This window comes from Drosophila eugracilis, unplaced genomic scaffold (genome assembly GCF_018153835.1).
Source record: "Drosophila eugracilis isolate 14026-0451.02 unplaced genomic scaffold, ASM1815383v1 contig_2154, whole genome shotgun sequence".
In the NCBI taxonomy this organism is placed as follows: Eukaryota; Metazoa; Arthropoda; class Insecta; order Diptera; family Drosophilidae; genus Drosophila; species Drosophila eugracilis.
Genome location: NW_024573038.1, coordinates 1,476,266 through 1,490,656, shown reverse-complemented (window position 1 = coordinate 1,490,656; position 14,391 = coordinate 1,476,266). Strand labels below are relative to the sequence as shown.

General features: G+C 45.2%; 3 protein-coding genes across 4 annotated transcripts; 1 reads left to right on the top strand and 2 right to left on the bottom strand.

Annotated features, from left to right (window-relative positions):
• Positions 1–107: 107 nt before the first annotated feature.
• Positions 108–2,540, bottom strand: LOC108108696 (endocuticle structural glycoprotein ABD-5). Of its 2 annotated transcripts, none has more exons than XM_017216802.1 (3): positions 2,470–2,540; positions 800–928; positions 108–735 (listed from the first exon to the last, which is right to left on the bottom strand). In XM_017216802.1, the coding sequence occupies exons 2-3, from the start codon at positions 809–811 to the stop codon at positions 334–336; spliced, it is 414 nt and encodes a 137-aa protein (XP_017072291.1). In that variant the 5' UTR covers positions 812–928; positions 2,470–2,540; the 3' UTR covers positions 108–333. The 2 variants fall into 2 exon arrangements, with proteins under 2 accessions (XP_017072291.1, XP_017072290.1); XM_017216801.1 differs by lacking the exon at positions 2,470–2,540 and adding an exon at positions 1,038–1,054 and having other exon boundaries at positions 800–945.
• A 3,083-nt stretch (positions 2,541–5,623) lies between these two features.
• Positions 5,624–7,810, top strand: LOC108108764. Its single transcript, XM_017216931.1, has 2 exons — positions 5,624–6,142; positions 6,214–7,810. The coding sequence occupies exons 1-2, from the start codon at positions 5,671–5,673 to the stop codon at positions 7,683–7,685; spliced, it is 1,944 nt and encodes a 647-aa protein (XP_017072420.1). The 5' UTR covers positions 5,624–5,670; the 3' UTR covers positions 7,686–7,810.
• LOC108108763 (alsin homolog) lies at positions 7,698–14,083 on the bottom strand. The gene is made up of 5 exons (XM_017216930.1): positions 11,313–14,083; positions 9,775–10,393; positions 8,590–9,714; positions 8,356–8,507; positions 7,698–8,299 (listed from the first exon to the last, which is right to left on the bottom strand). Exons 1-5 carry the CDS (start codon positions 13,639–13,641, stop codon positions 8,076–8,078), a joined length of 4,449 nt encoding a protein of 1,482 aa, XP_017072419.1. The 5' UTR covers positions 13,642–14,083; the 3' UTR covers positions 7,698–8,075.
• Positions 14,084–14,391: the final 308 nt, after the last annotated feature.

Sequence of the window (14,391 nt, the reverse complement as noted above, 5' to 3'; positions counted from 1 at the left end):
TCATATTACTCTCATCAAATAGGTTTAACTAAACATCGTATTACTGTGATTATATAGTATAATAACTTTTCCAAAGTGTTTTACTTCACTATATTTATCAAGTTCCCATTTCTCAAAGATAGCAACGTTGAAAAAGTCTGCCAAAGTCATAATTAAAAACCGATAACCGATAATAATTCCATGATAGGAACTAAGGTTTTTATGATTAATCGCCATAAACGTAAATTGGAACAATTATTATTCTTATTCTTTAATTTAGATAAAATCGCAACCTTAAACTTGTTTCCCTCTTACACCATACTACAAGAACTAGGTTCCGATGTCATTCTTTTATTAGACCTTAGGAGGCTTATCGTAATCAAGATCTGGCTGGGACACCTGCTCACTGACCTGCTTGGCGGCCAGAGAAATCTGAGGCAGGATAGCACCGCCCTCGGGAACAAATCCATGGTCATCGGCCTTGTAAGTGACGGTTACCTCCTTGCCATTGGCATCGAAGTAGGAATAGGAGCCGCTGATCTCGAGGTACTCGTTTTCAGTGCCCTGGTTCCTTACCACCGCTTCCTCGCTGCGGTGAGTGCCATCCTCGCCGAGGTAAGAGAAGTGGTAGGATCCATCATGGTGCTTCTCGTGGGATGACTCCAGAATGGCCACCGGTGGCTGGGTGGTGGAGGTCACGTGGTCAACCGGAGCACTAAGAACGACCGCCAGGCAAAAAGCCAAAGAGATGATGACCTGGCAAGATGATTCGGAATGGGGTAATCCTTGGTGTGGTACCAGCCGTCGGGGCAATACTCACAATCTTGAACATGCTGCTGTCTGGATGGGATGCTGACTTTGATTTGACTCTGAGTCAGCGAAGACAGCTCTTTATATTGCCAAAAATGAAATGGAATTGGAATGGCTGGTCGCCTTGTTTACCGGTTATCTGCCAATATCCAGACACTTACTTACATACATACGATATGTACATTATGAATCCGCGGGTATTTACTTGAAACCCGTTCTAAGAATTAATTAAAGAGCAAGCTTCTTACCCAGGCCCATCTGCCATCTCCCATTGCAATTTCGAATATCGGCCTGCAATTCAGGGTTCCTAATTTATGTTCGACCCCGGATCAGGGTCTTTTTTGCTCATCTCCGACATCATAACACTCAAAGGAGATAAAATGTGGCATCGAAAGAGTTCAGAAATTGAGTAAACTCAGATTGGAACATGCAAAGATGCATATTTTACAAAAAGATTTCTCAAAAAATTATAAAGATTCTTTTATTTGCATCATCTGTTTAGTAAAATAATCTTTAACCTCCTCCTTTCAAGTTGTGGAAAATGATGTCTACTAATAGGATTGATGCTGTTGCCGTGGCCACTTTTAATTGCGCTCCCCAGTGCGATTCCAGCTGCAATAGCTTCTGTATTCTACTTTTTGGGCATTTTCCAGATTCGATTTTTCTCGAACGTGAACATGTCGGGAAATCGGTTTTTCCGCCCGCAATTGTTTACACCAAAACTATAAACAAAGCAAACACACGGCGTCCGACGCCGCGCTTTGCCCTCATTGATGTTATTTTTGGCCACTGGGCGTGAGGCAGCACTAAGTTCTCCATCCTCTCCAGCGGACCATACTATATGCGTTCTACATAGCAGCAGCCGGCCAGATGAAGATGTCGGGGCCCAATGGGATGGAGATGAAGCTGAGGATGCGGATGAGAATGGGCATGGGCATGGGCAGCGTATAAGGCTTGGATGGGTGGAACCATCGCGGGCGGGGCAGAATACTTAAAGGTGCCACATACGCATCGTTCGATTTGGATGCGGTCGGTTTCTTGGCATTTTGTTTATGCAACAATAAATTTTACATTTAATTTTCGTTTCATTTGAAACGCTACGGCAAAGCCGAAGAATGCCCCGATTTGGATCTGAATTGGATCTGCTCCCGGCGGGTGGAGCAATTTGTTAAAATTCGCTTGCAGGGGAATCTGGCGAGTATTGTTTCTTTGTTCGGGCTGTGATATAATTTAATATTAATCGAAATTCAAAAATTCAAATTAAATGCTTAGCAATTGAAAAATCTAAATCGGGAAAACGACCGAATACGAAAACATTTTTCATCTTCTCTTTTTTTTTTGGTTCTTGTTTCAAAATGTTCTTGTGAAATTAGAAGACCTGAACTTTGAACAATACTTGTTTCTTTCTATTGTATTGGTCTAGTCCTTGGTTGGGTTCAAGCCGTTTTAATTTGATTCCATTCACAGTTTGTAGAGAACAAACTCTAGAGAAACATGAAGGGTTCTATCTTTAACTTTACTTCGAGTTTTCTGATTTGTTGGACATTTTTGTTGGATGCCAATTATTTTGATGATAATGATTGTAAATGAGCCGCAAAATGAGCTGCATGCGTCGTTGAAACAGTTGACTTTGATTAGTCAAATGGAGTATATATCTTCCAACTGGTAATACATACTTACCTATGTATAGATATTTAGGTGTTTAGAATGACCAACTGCGAATCGTTGGCAAAACTCTTAGTAAATACGCCTTTTTCCCTTTCCTGTCGTTGTTTAAATGAAACGCCAGTAAGCGGAAAAAGACAAATCGACTAGAATTTAGATATATAGTACACTGATATAGCCTGATCGACACATACCGATCCGAACACATGGCACCGCGATGAGGTTGGTTCTTGTGTTTTTGGTTGTTTAGATATTGAATTAATTTAATTTGGTTCGATTGATTTATGGACCAATCTGTGCTCTGGACCAATCTGTGCCAACAGGCGGCTGTGCCGCTGATCAGCAAAGATGTCTAATGATCGAGAGTCTATATGCAGGGGCCATACGAAAATAGTTTTATTTTTATAACTGTGTGCTGGTTTGGTTTCTTTTTTTTATGGACTTCCCCCACATACGCAATGGACGGGATGGACGGGATGGACGACTACGTCGACGACGATGATGCCGATGCTGATGCTGATGGCATCTGCCAATGCACACAGCTGTCTTCCGATGCCAACTATGCGCACATATATATATTTATAAAGATATCTGGGCAAGGAAGTTGTAAACCACTCCGGTGGAGGCTGCCCATTAAGTTGTGATTTGTTTCACGGTGCTGGCAATTAGGAGCGGCATCCACCTACTCCAAAAACCGACGCCGCGCGGAGACAAAGGCCGCGAAAAATGTGGGAAAACTCAGCGAGAAAATGCACGGCCAAGGGTGGCGGTTGGGAAAGCTGGGAAAGCCGGGAAATCGGCGGGGCTGGGATAAACAAAAACGACGAGATGCCAAATTAAACAAGCGGCGCAAAAAGCGCAAAAAGTCAAAACTTTCGGCAGTCGCAAAACAAAAAAGACAGACACTCTCAGGGGATATATGCGGACGTGCGAGTATGTATAGGATAAATAAATAAAACTGAAAATTATGAAAAACAGGCGGCCGTAGTAGGTTGAAGCGTTCGCCAGCAAGTCGAGTGGATTTTTGGATTTTTAAATATTTTTAGCCAAACGGCAAAGGCGAATATTTTGCCAGTCGAGTGGGATATTGGAAAGATGAAAAATTATCGCCGCTGTGTGTGAGTGTATCTGTGTGGGTGTGGTGTATCTGGGGACTTGGCAACAGGGCCGAAAAACGCCCACTTCCGTGCGGAGTCTCTGCCAGAGATCCTGATCCCAGAGCCCTCCATGCCCCGCCACTGAGCACAGTTAAGATCGGTCGAAATGCAAGTTATTTTAAAGAATTTTTAACGGTGTAACGTGTTTTCCTTTCTTTTCGGAGGAGGGAGGACTTTCCTATTACTTGGTGGGTGGTTTTCCGATCGCTAGTTGATAGTCTTGAATTCTCTAAGGCGAACCGTACACGCTGACGCTTCGCGACGCACTGCACCTACGCTCCAAAATTTTGAAAACTCAAAGACATTTAGAAAATTCTATTCACGAAATGAATGGGCGAGGGAGCGAGACGGCACTGCTCGAATAGAAAGAGAGGGGGTTAGAGGATTGGAAAGAGAGGGAGCGAGTGAATGGCTGCTCTCAAGTGCAGAGGAACGATCCGAACGTTCCGATCCGATCGCGAGCCAAGGAGCCAGGCAATTTATGCTGCCGCTCAATGGCAGCAGATGGGCAGATGGTTAGATGGCCAGCCCCACCACCCACTCCGCCCATTCCGGCCACTCCGACCACACCACCCACCCACGCCCCATGGCATAGAAAAATCCGTGTCTAAAAACGGACAAAAAGAAAAAAGGGGGAAACGATTCGATGAGTGCAGTTCGGCGTCAAAGTTCAAGCGGTTTTCGCAGTCGAGCCGGAAGAATTCTACACATCCACAATCCGCCGATCGGCTGTTTGGTCTAAACATGGCAGCGGCCACACCCAGTCTTTCAGCCCGTATCCCCACTGCGGATCCGGCTACTGGCATGGGTGTGGGTATGGGTACGGGTCTCAGTCTTAGTCAGCCGGTGTATCCATCAGTTGGCGTGGTGAAAATAAACAACAAAGGGGGAACATACACAAAAAAAGGAGGGCAGCGAATATGTACATTTTATTCTCTAAACATTCCTGGATGTTTATGTTTTCCTTTTTTCTTCGGGCGGATCTCTGAATGCTCAAGTGCTGGGCCTCCGGTGAAACAAGATTCCGAAAAGATTCTAAAACGCTTAGTTAGGGCTCCCTGTTTTCGTAAAAGAAAAACCTCCCCTCCCGCATTTCCATTTAACTTTCTCTCACATTGTAAACATTTCACTTGACGCTTGATGCTAAATTTAACATTTTCGCCTTCGGCAAAACAGGCAAATAAATTACGGAAATAAACAAAAATGAGAAACAGCAGCGGCAACAAAAAACCAAAGTTACCTGCGCTTCGGATTGCGGTTTCTTTTATCGCTGGAGAATTTATAAAAAGAAAAACGAAGACTGAATAAGCTGAGTGGAAATGGGAAATGCATGGGTGGCTAAAGGGCAGGAAAACTATAAACAAACCCCTGGGTTCGCAGGAGGTCGATTTGGCTGGGGTCTTAATGCGGCTAACTAGCTGCATCTAAAACAAAATTATGTAACTTCATAGCTGCAGTTATGAAGGTATGCTATTACAGGAATACATACTCGTTGGATGAGTTCATATGCGATGAGGCTCCCCCTAAGTTACGATTTACTCGTTTATTGAGAGTGCTTACAGTAGTCTTTTATACCTTCAAGGTGGAAGAATTTAAAACCTTTTATACCATACAAAGTGTACCTATACCATCAGTAGTATAAAAAAAACTTTGTAGGTATTTCGATTTGTTATTGCTCCAGGATCTTGAAAATTATTACAGTATATTTAATTTTTCCTCTGTATTAAAGCTCATTATCTTCTAAGCTTATAATTAGTGATCATCTACTAAAATAATAATTCGTTAGTGTGACAGACTTATTTCGCCTTTCCTTCCTTTCTATACATAAAACTACAAAAGTGATAGATACGATTATTTTTTTTTAATCTCTTATAATGAGACCCAAACATTCAAGAAAATTATTGAATATTTTTAAAAAAGTAGAAAGACTATTCTATCCAACTTTGAAGGAAAACCCAGACTTTATGGGTTACTAAAATACGAAGTAACATTTTGCTAATTTAATTTGACAATCACACTTCTCTTTATTTGTTTACCAAATTCTCTATCGTTTCCCAACATGAGCCAAAATGAGGATAGTAACACGGAAGGAAGAGGTTCGACCATTGAGTCTATAATAGACCAAATGTTTAGCCGACTCCGCATCATCGCCGTGGATGTGGAGAAGTTGCAGAAGGCCAAGGAGAAGCTCGGAAACATTCAGCGACGGACCACTTTTTATCACCTTTTGGGCCCGGAAGATGATGGCAGCATTTTCCGCCACGAAAGTGAAATTAACGCCTTCCGCTCCAAGATCTCTTTGGCCTCGGGCTTCAACCAGAAATTTGAAACGGGCTCGGACGAGGAACTCGACTTCGAGGAATTGAGCGAGGATCTGTGCCAAATTCCGTTTGAGGAGGATCGCTGGCATGCCTTTTTCAAAGGCTTCCAGATACTAACCTCTCCACAAGCCCCCGATCCCAACGAGAACCGGAAATGTGTGGAACTTAGGGCAAATATGACTTGCGAAAATGAGATCAAAAGTTATCTGCGTGAGTTTTAAGTTTTTTACTACTTAGTTTAAGAGTAACTTCCAGGATTTTCTTCAACATATCCTTTTTAGTTAACGGAGCCCGTTGCTTCATGGTCAATCTTTTCGTGGGCACCCAACATGATAACCAGAACCTGATCGTAAAGCTGCGTGAGGCGGAGATCAGTGTTTCCAAGGAGCTGGGCTTTCCGGTGGCGTCCTCAGTCATGGTGAGGATTTCACCGCGCCACCAGTTCACCGGTGGTATCAACCCTTTGTTGACCCAGGATGGCCAGGACAAGGCAAGTGTCGAATTGGTGGAGGGCCAAAAGTTAGTTCTGACCGTGGATCGGGAGTACTCCAAACGATGCAGCTCGGAGGTTATATATGTGAACGCTCGCTTTTTGTTAGTTGATGTGAAGCATTTGGACTTCATTCTCATTGGCGAGGATATCCAGCTGGTTGTGCGGAGCATCCACTCTGACCACCTCAACTGCTGCGTGGCTAAGGGCGGGATGCTCTACTCCTACATGCCCGTCCTCTTTCCGGCAAGGTGCCGTCGTTTCCGGGTCTCGTACGAGGAGTTGGAGGACCTGACTTTCGCCAGAGAGGTGGGCTTGAATGTGGTTGTGTCTCATATTGTAGGCACCCCAAAGTACCTGGACGATTTGGAGCAGGCGATGGCCGCGATGCACTGCGATGGCATGCGGCTGTATGCCAGAGTGGTTCTCAACGAGATCATAGGCTGCAAGGGGGAGCTGAACTGGGCCACCAAGCGCTACGATGGGTTCCTAGTGGAACTGGCCAAGCCTGCGGTGGTCCCGGACATCATGCACCTATGTCCCGACGCTGAGTGCTTTATGCAACTAGCTTACGCTTCGAAGAAACCCATTATCTTTGATCCGCGGCTTATAGACGAACAAAAGCTTAGGGTGGACCCGGCTCACTATTACTACACGTTCTACTATCCGGACAAGTACGTGATGTCCTGCCCACGTGACAAAAGCACCATCTACTTCCGCTTCCTGCAAAACGCCATCTTCCAGCAGATCTGCCCGGTAGCGCTGGAGCGTACTCCTTATTGTGATCGTTCCCACACGGGAGCGGATAGCCTCGCGAGGGCCGTAGTAACGGCCTCAATGGAGGTTCATGCAGTGTCTATCGTTGTGATCGGTGTCACCACCAGGATGGTGCAGAAGATCGCTCACTTTCGGCCGCAGACTCCTATCCTTTTCATCAGCCATATGCGATCAGTCGAGGATTACGTATCGATGTACCACAACGTCACAATGCTCCCATTCCGCTCCACCTGTCTTATGTCGCACCAGAAAAACGTCTACCGGAAAGCACTCTACGCTATGGCCTACTTAGTCAAGCGTAAGATTGCCCAGCAAAACGATCCGGTGATCTTGGTGTACAACTATGAAGATGGCACAAAGTTCCCCGAAAAGTACATAATCTACAAGCTAGACAAGAATCACTTTGCTGACCACTTGGCTGAGACTCTCTTCACTGTGGGCCGCGAGCAGAAGGTAAAGACTTTCAACGATTCGGAGACCAATTAGATTTCATATACATACTATGTGTGTAGATTATTTATTTGGTTTGGTGAGTAATCGGAATGTTATTGTGTTGGCTTAAAATATACAAAACAGATACATACATAAATATAGATACACATTTCCTACAATGATCAAATGGCTTCTGTACAGAATCGATACCCTTAATTCTATGAGGGGTTTTGTCGTTAAGGGTATATACAGACTAATACGGGAAACCAATAGTTTGGTTTCAAAACACCTAAGCCTTACAATGTCAACAAAGAAGTTACCTTTTAACTAATAATTTTGCTTAAACGCCTATGTGTTCTGGCATAAGCGATTATTGAGCCGGCAGGTCGATATATAACAAGAAAACAATTAACTTTACAGCTTCTATGTTTGGGCTGCGTCTGCTCAGGGATTTTTTTGCAGTGCCCTTAGAGTGACGTGTTCATATGCGGCCTTTAGTGTGGTGTAGCAATAACCCGCCATTCCATTCATCTCGGCCTGGAAATTTGGGCCACCCGTCAGATCGTCCAGCAAGGCCAACTCAGCCCCTAAGTGGGGAACCGCAGCGCGCAGCATCGTCAGCATGGTGAGCGGTATCATATTATCCGCATTGAGCTGGGCGGCATTGGCTGGAAGTCAGGGTTGTTGATCATTTTTTCAAATTTCTATGCAAATGCCATCTTACCTGCCATGGCGTGCTCGTAGGCCTCGGTCAGCAGCTGCGTGCTGCGCTGTATCACAGTCAACATGTCCTGGGGACTAAACTTCTCCTGCAGTTCCTTCAGCGTCTGCACGGACTCTTCAAACTTCAGGTCGAGCATTACATTAAGCAGGAAACTGAAAAACAAATAGTTTTTTGGTTGTAAGATTAATAATTTCTTTGAAACTATTTAGTTTAATTTCCGTTCAAGGTTGTTACCTCTCATGACCCATAAGTTCAACTAGCTCGTGGTCCTTGAGTTTCTCGGCAATATTCAGATTCTGCCGATACATTTCATCTTTTCGGCTGTATTTATTCGCGTACAGCACAAATAAGGTGGAGTAGATACCCTCCGATAGCACCAGTGGATAAAGCAGGGTAATATGCGAAATGACCTCCCTGCTGCCCTCCATGTGGCAAAAGTCCTCGGGCAAAGCGGGAAACATCTTTCGTACAAAGCGGTAAATGCGTCTTGATATGGACTCCCATTCTCTCATCGCCTGCTTAGCCAGGATCGGGGTGGGTTTAACCTTCCAATAGCCATATGAGTAGTGGAAACAGTTGGCGATGCGCTCGTTTAAGGCGTACAGTGGATGATGCCGATCCTTGAAAGCTTGCTCCAGGTACACACGTATAGAGGCAACATCCTGTTCGGTGAGCACCGAGGCCATTCCAAAACTGGGCACCTGCTCCAGCAGTGCACTAGTCGTGGATGTCGTTGAGGTAATCGAGCCATCGCTGTTGTTCATGTGCTTCGATATGCTATTGTTGTTATTGTGACTTAGTTTTGCAAAACTTTCGTTGAGAGTGCTAGACTCATCACCAATAACAGTGCTGTTTAGCAAGCTTTGGTCTAATTGGAAACTGACTAGGCTGCTGGTGTCCAAGTCACGAGAGGAATTGTGCCCCATGGAGAGCAAACTATCTGCTCTCTGTAATTCGCCTTGCTTGCTATTGAGTGTCTCTTGGGAGTGGATGCGGCGTGGTGGAAATCCTAGGAAGTCTAGCGCTGATGCAGCTTCTGTTTGTAACTTGCTCAGTGCGTTTGTAGTGGTTCGCGCTTTTGCAAGTGGGGAAGAAGTCTTCTGCGGTAGCGGTAGACTCAGCAGGATGTTGTTGAAGTAGTTCCCGGGCTTGGCTCCTTCCCGTGCTCGCTGTTTGCTCATGTACACCGCTATGCAGTTCCATATTTGGGCCGTGCTGAGCGTCGGCCTCGACGATCTTCTAAGGGTGCCACCACCGGAGTTGCTGCTGGTGGCCGTGCAATTGGCTAGGTCTGATTCGAAGTTGTTGAACAGCGACCGCCACTTTCGATTGTGGTCCACCACTTGGCGTCCAAGGGAGCTAAAATGTAAAGAATTTAGATCTGTCATCAAAATAGAATGTTTAGTCTTATTGACTTACCTTGGGTATTTTGGAAAACGACGATTTAAAACCAGTTCGCCGGCCTGGATACGAACCGTCTCCCAGCTGCCGCTAAGTTGTCCGAACATCTTGTTGCCGATCAGCTCGCAGGTGTCGTCGGAATCTCCCGTTGATATTACTCCACTTACTCCACCGGCATCTCCAATTGGCATGTAGTACTCTCCTCTTCCATTGGGGCCGTGAAGCGTGAGTTCGCCTTCATAATAATAGTCGTTTTCGAACACAGCCACACCGCTGCCCATGAGATCGTCCCCGGAGAAGGTGCCCTCGAAATAGTCCCCACGGTTGGTTATGCAGCTGCCGATTCCAGACCGCTTATTGTCTGCAAACATGCCCATGTACTTGTCCCCGCTAATCAGGTCTTCTATCACGCCGTATCCACTTCGGGCGTTGGCCTGGTACTCGCCCACGTAAATGTATCGGTTGTTTCGCATCATTCCGTGGCCATGAAAGAGACCCTCGCAGAAGTTTCCTTCGTACACTTCGCTTTCGGGGGAATCCTTGCTGTGGATTTCGTAGACGCCGTGGCCGTGGAAACGACCGCCCTTGAAGTGCCCCACATACAGACCCGATGTCGGAATCACCATCTTGCCATAGCCTGAGGATAGAAATGGGTTTGCTTCTTAGATTAATCAAGGGAGCTATATCTTTTAATTTCAAAGGCTTATGTATTATATACGAGGTGTGTTCAAAAAGTAAGGTGACTCTTCAAATTTCGCGAATTTCAAATTTTTCGATTATCGATTTTTTTGTTTTGTTATATTGGTACACTCTTCCCTAACATCTGTACCAAGTTTCAATGGAACATCCTCTTTTGTTTGGTTGTGAGAGGCGTAAAGTTACAAGTTGTTTTGCGAGCTCGGCGATTTTTTGCTATCGAAAAATATGGATCAAAGGATTTGGATTTTTTGGCCAAAAACAACACCACAATAATGCCTCAGCCACCATATTCACCGGATTTGGCCCCATGTGACTTTTTCTTGTTCCCAAAACTGAAGATAATCGAAAAATTTGAAAAATTTGAAATTTGAAAAGTCACCTTACTTTTTGAACACACCTCGTATAACTTCTAAAAGGTTTCGATAATCGAAAAATTTGAAATTCGCGAAATTTGAAGAGTCACCTTACTTTTTGAACACACCTCGTATACTTATAAGATTTCACTTTGCATTATATGCAATTTATAACATAAATCACTAAAATGTTTTCCACGTTTTACATACATGTTTAACTTCAATATAATAGATATACTAGAATCGGGCGATTATATTTAATAGCTTTCATTAAAAATATTGATCATTATTACAGACAGGAAAATATATGTACAAATATACGTAAATATGTTTATAGGCTACAAAACTAAATTTATTTATGACCCCATTCGAGAAATATATTTTTCTTCAAAATTTACACATTACCTGGGTGCGGGACTCTCGTAAAATATATAGGCATTTAAAAAGTTATTACCACGGTTTAAGCTTGTTTTACTATTCAAAAATGTAGAAAAGATCTCGTACCTTCAATGATGCCATGTTGCAGCTCCCCGCAGTAGACACTTCCGTCCGGATACTCTAGATAGCCGTTTCCGTGAAGCACACCCTTTCTCCAGGTACCACACGCTTTCACGCGGGAAAACTTCGGGTGTTCCCTGCTGAACTCATAGCCAGTGGAGCGAGAACTGGGCACCGAACTGCCAAGTGCCCTGCCCAGCGAAGCAACTATGCTCGACTGCAGCTGGTCAAGCCACACCTTCCGCATCTCCTGCGAACGCGTTGACACCAAGAAGTTCTTCTCCGGCGTAGTCAAGCGTAGGTAAAGGTCGCCCTCTGTCCACACCCACAGAGTAGTTAAGGGATAGGAATAAAGCGAGTTTCCGCCCACCTGGCAAAGGAAGTCGGAGAACAGGATGAAGCTGTTGCTGGATATGCTGATGCCAGAGGTGACCAGTTTCAGAGGTACCAAAGCTGAGGTTAGGATCACCCTCCGATCTCGTTTTCTGAACTGAACGATCTTGGGGTTCCTGTCGTTGCTGCTCCAAAAATCCTTAGTGTTCACGGCCAGTTCCTGGCTGATGCAACTTTGCCGTGCGAACTCTGACCAGGCCACCCTGTGCTCTCCATACTCCGGTTGCGTTCTCACCAGCAGCTCCATAAACTGAACAAATAGCTGATAGATACTAAAGGGTTGCTGGAACAATCGAGTGACGTAGCTTTCCTCGTTAAGCTCGGCCAGCGGGCTGTTTAGTCCAGCAATAGCGGCTACTGCTTCGCCAAAACCATTTACCGAGTACACATCGCAATAGGACTTCGTATACCCGTCGAACAGGTCGATGTATTCCTTATAGTGGCAGATGAACAGCAGATCAGCGGGCTGCACAAAATCTGCTCGGTAGAATCCCTCAAGGGAATGCAAGGTCGCCACCAGCAGGCATAGAATTCTCTCCCAGCTGACCAGCAGCGGACCGAGGGCGCTGATCGCCTCCAACGCTGATTGTCGCTGCCAGATCTCTAGTGTTTGAACTGCCTGGCGGTGTTTGAGAAGCATCTGCAATTGGGATTGCAGGTGACTTAGGTAGTAGTGATACTGTCGCTGGAACTGCCGTTGGTTTTGCAGCGTAAATCCGCCGGAAGACATGAGCAGTCGTAGTTGTCGTGGCCACGCAGCTCCCAACTGTAGCTGTAGGAGGGTCTGGGCATAAGTGCTGGATTGCTGCAGGTGTCGCATAGGAGGCGGTGGTTGGAGGGATTGTATCTGTCCGGAGGCATTTAGCAGTAGCGTGTGGTAGTCGCCACAGGTTGCCTCCAATGCTGAATTCTGTTCCATTGGGAGTGATGCAGAGTTATCCGTAATGGTGATCTCTATTGGAGAGCTGACATCCTCGCCTAACTGGGAGTAATTATTCAGGCCCCAGTGATACAGCCTTCCGTCCAGAGTGCGGGCCACCGTGTGTTGCAATCCGGCTGCAATGCTGCACACACCAACGCTATCTAGTTTTTGAAGGCGAATCACATTGGCCCTACGGATGTGATCGCCAATGCCGAGAAGGCCATTATTAGAGGCTCCGAAGGTGAAAAGTTGGGTATGGAGCAAGGCGTAACCCTGGTGAAGCAAATGCCTTGTGTTGGCCGCAAAACTTCGGTCTGAATTGTTACTGCTGAGAGATTTCACAGAGGCTCGTTCATCCTCGGGTTCTTCCTTCGCACTGGCCAACCGCAGCTGGAGCACATCATCTGCCAGGTTGTAAGGAGCAACCAGCATCACAAAGTGTTCGTTTCCGGCTGATAAGTCGAGGAGTTCTTTGCCCTCCTCGTATAAGCGCATGTGGCGAGGCTGTTTCTCGGCATTAAAGACTTCTCCGCAGCTGCCCATAACATAGGTTTCTCCGCCAGCACCAACGAAGACTACACCCTGTGCAGAACAGCAAACGCGCTGGATGTGAACGCCTTCAGCGAGCAGTTCCAGAGGATCGAAGGCCAGTGTTTGCCAGGCGTGGGGGTGACCCACATCACTACTAGATCCCGTAGCCTGGCGCTCCACAGAACCGTTGGTCAGAACCACGAAGAGTTCCTGACTGCCGAAACAGAAGTCCATGTCTACCACATCAGTCCGCAGGAGTTGAAGGTCCAGGTGGCCTCGGTTGGACTGCAGTTGGGCGGAGTAAAGGGCGTGGTCGGTGGTCAGGATGAGCAGGCCCTCGCCAATGCTGCAGATCCTTGATGCGGGAGCGCGTCGCAAGGGAGGCAATCCGCGCCAGTGAAGCTGCAGCGTCTTGCCTTCGTAGTAAACGGTGAAGGACTCTCGGTCCTCCTGACCACCAGATGACGAGTCATCAGCTGCACTGGCCATGATACACGAGTTGTATTAGCGGATTTGACCAGGGCCAAAGTTTTGTAACACGACGCAATTTCACGGAACGCCTTCAAGTTGTGCTTACATGCTGCATGTGCTCCGATCTCCGCTAAACCATGTTGTCACTTTCGAACATTTTAAGCCGCGAATTGAAACGCTATTATGGGTGTCACGGTAGGAAAATTTCTGTCTTCACTTGTTTTTACTAGCTAATAAGAATTCATGTTTTTGTGATGGTTTAATGGACTAAGTGTGACCAGTGCTTGCGAAATCCAATCAGAATATCGTAGTAAAGGGTGTGAATTCTACATGGTAATCTAGTAAAATATTTAGTGTTGTCCATCAAAGCTGTTAGACAATATTTATAAGGTGTACAATTAAATACCGCATTATTTTGTTATGTAAATCAAAATTGTTGCCTCTATTTGTATGTCTATGCTATGAATAATCAAAAATATTTTTTCCCACACTTCTAAAATTAGAGCAAAGGAATAAATTGTAACTTATTTAATGAGTAATTTAACGTTGATCATACACCACTTCTAGAAATTATATTTTAGATTTCCAAAATTTAAGATTGTGGGGAGTTAACTAAAAACTTTACCAATTCTAATTTAGATTCCAAACTTCTCTATGAAATTTATACAAAGTGAATTTGAAATGTTTAGATAACGTTATAGTATTATCGCTTTAAATAAGATCAGTTCGGATACAATGTTTAAATAACTATTTTTATTTCCATTGAGT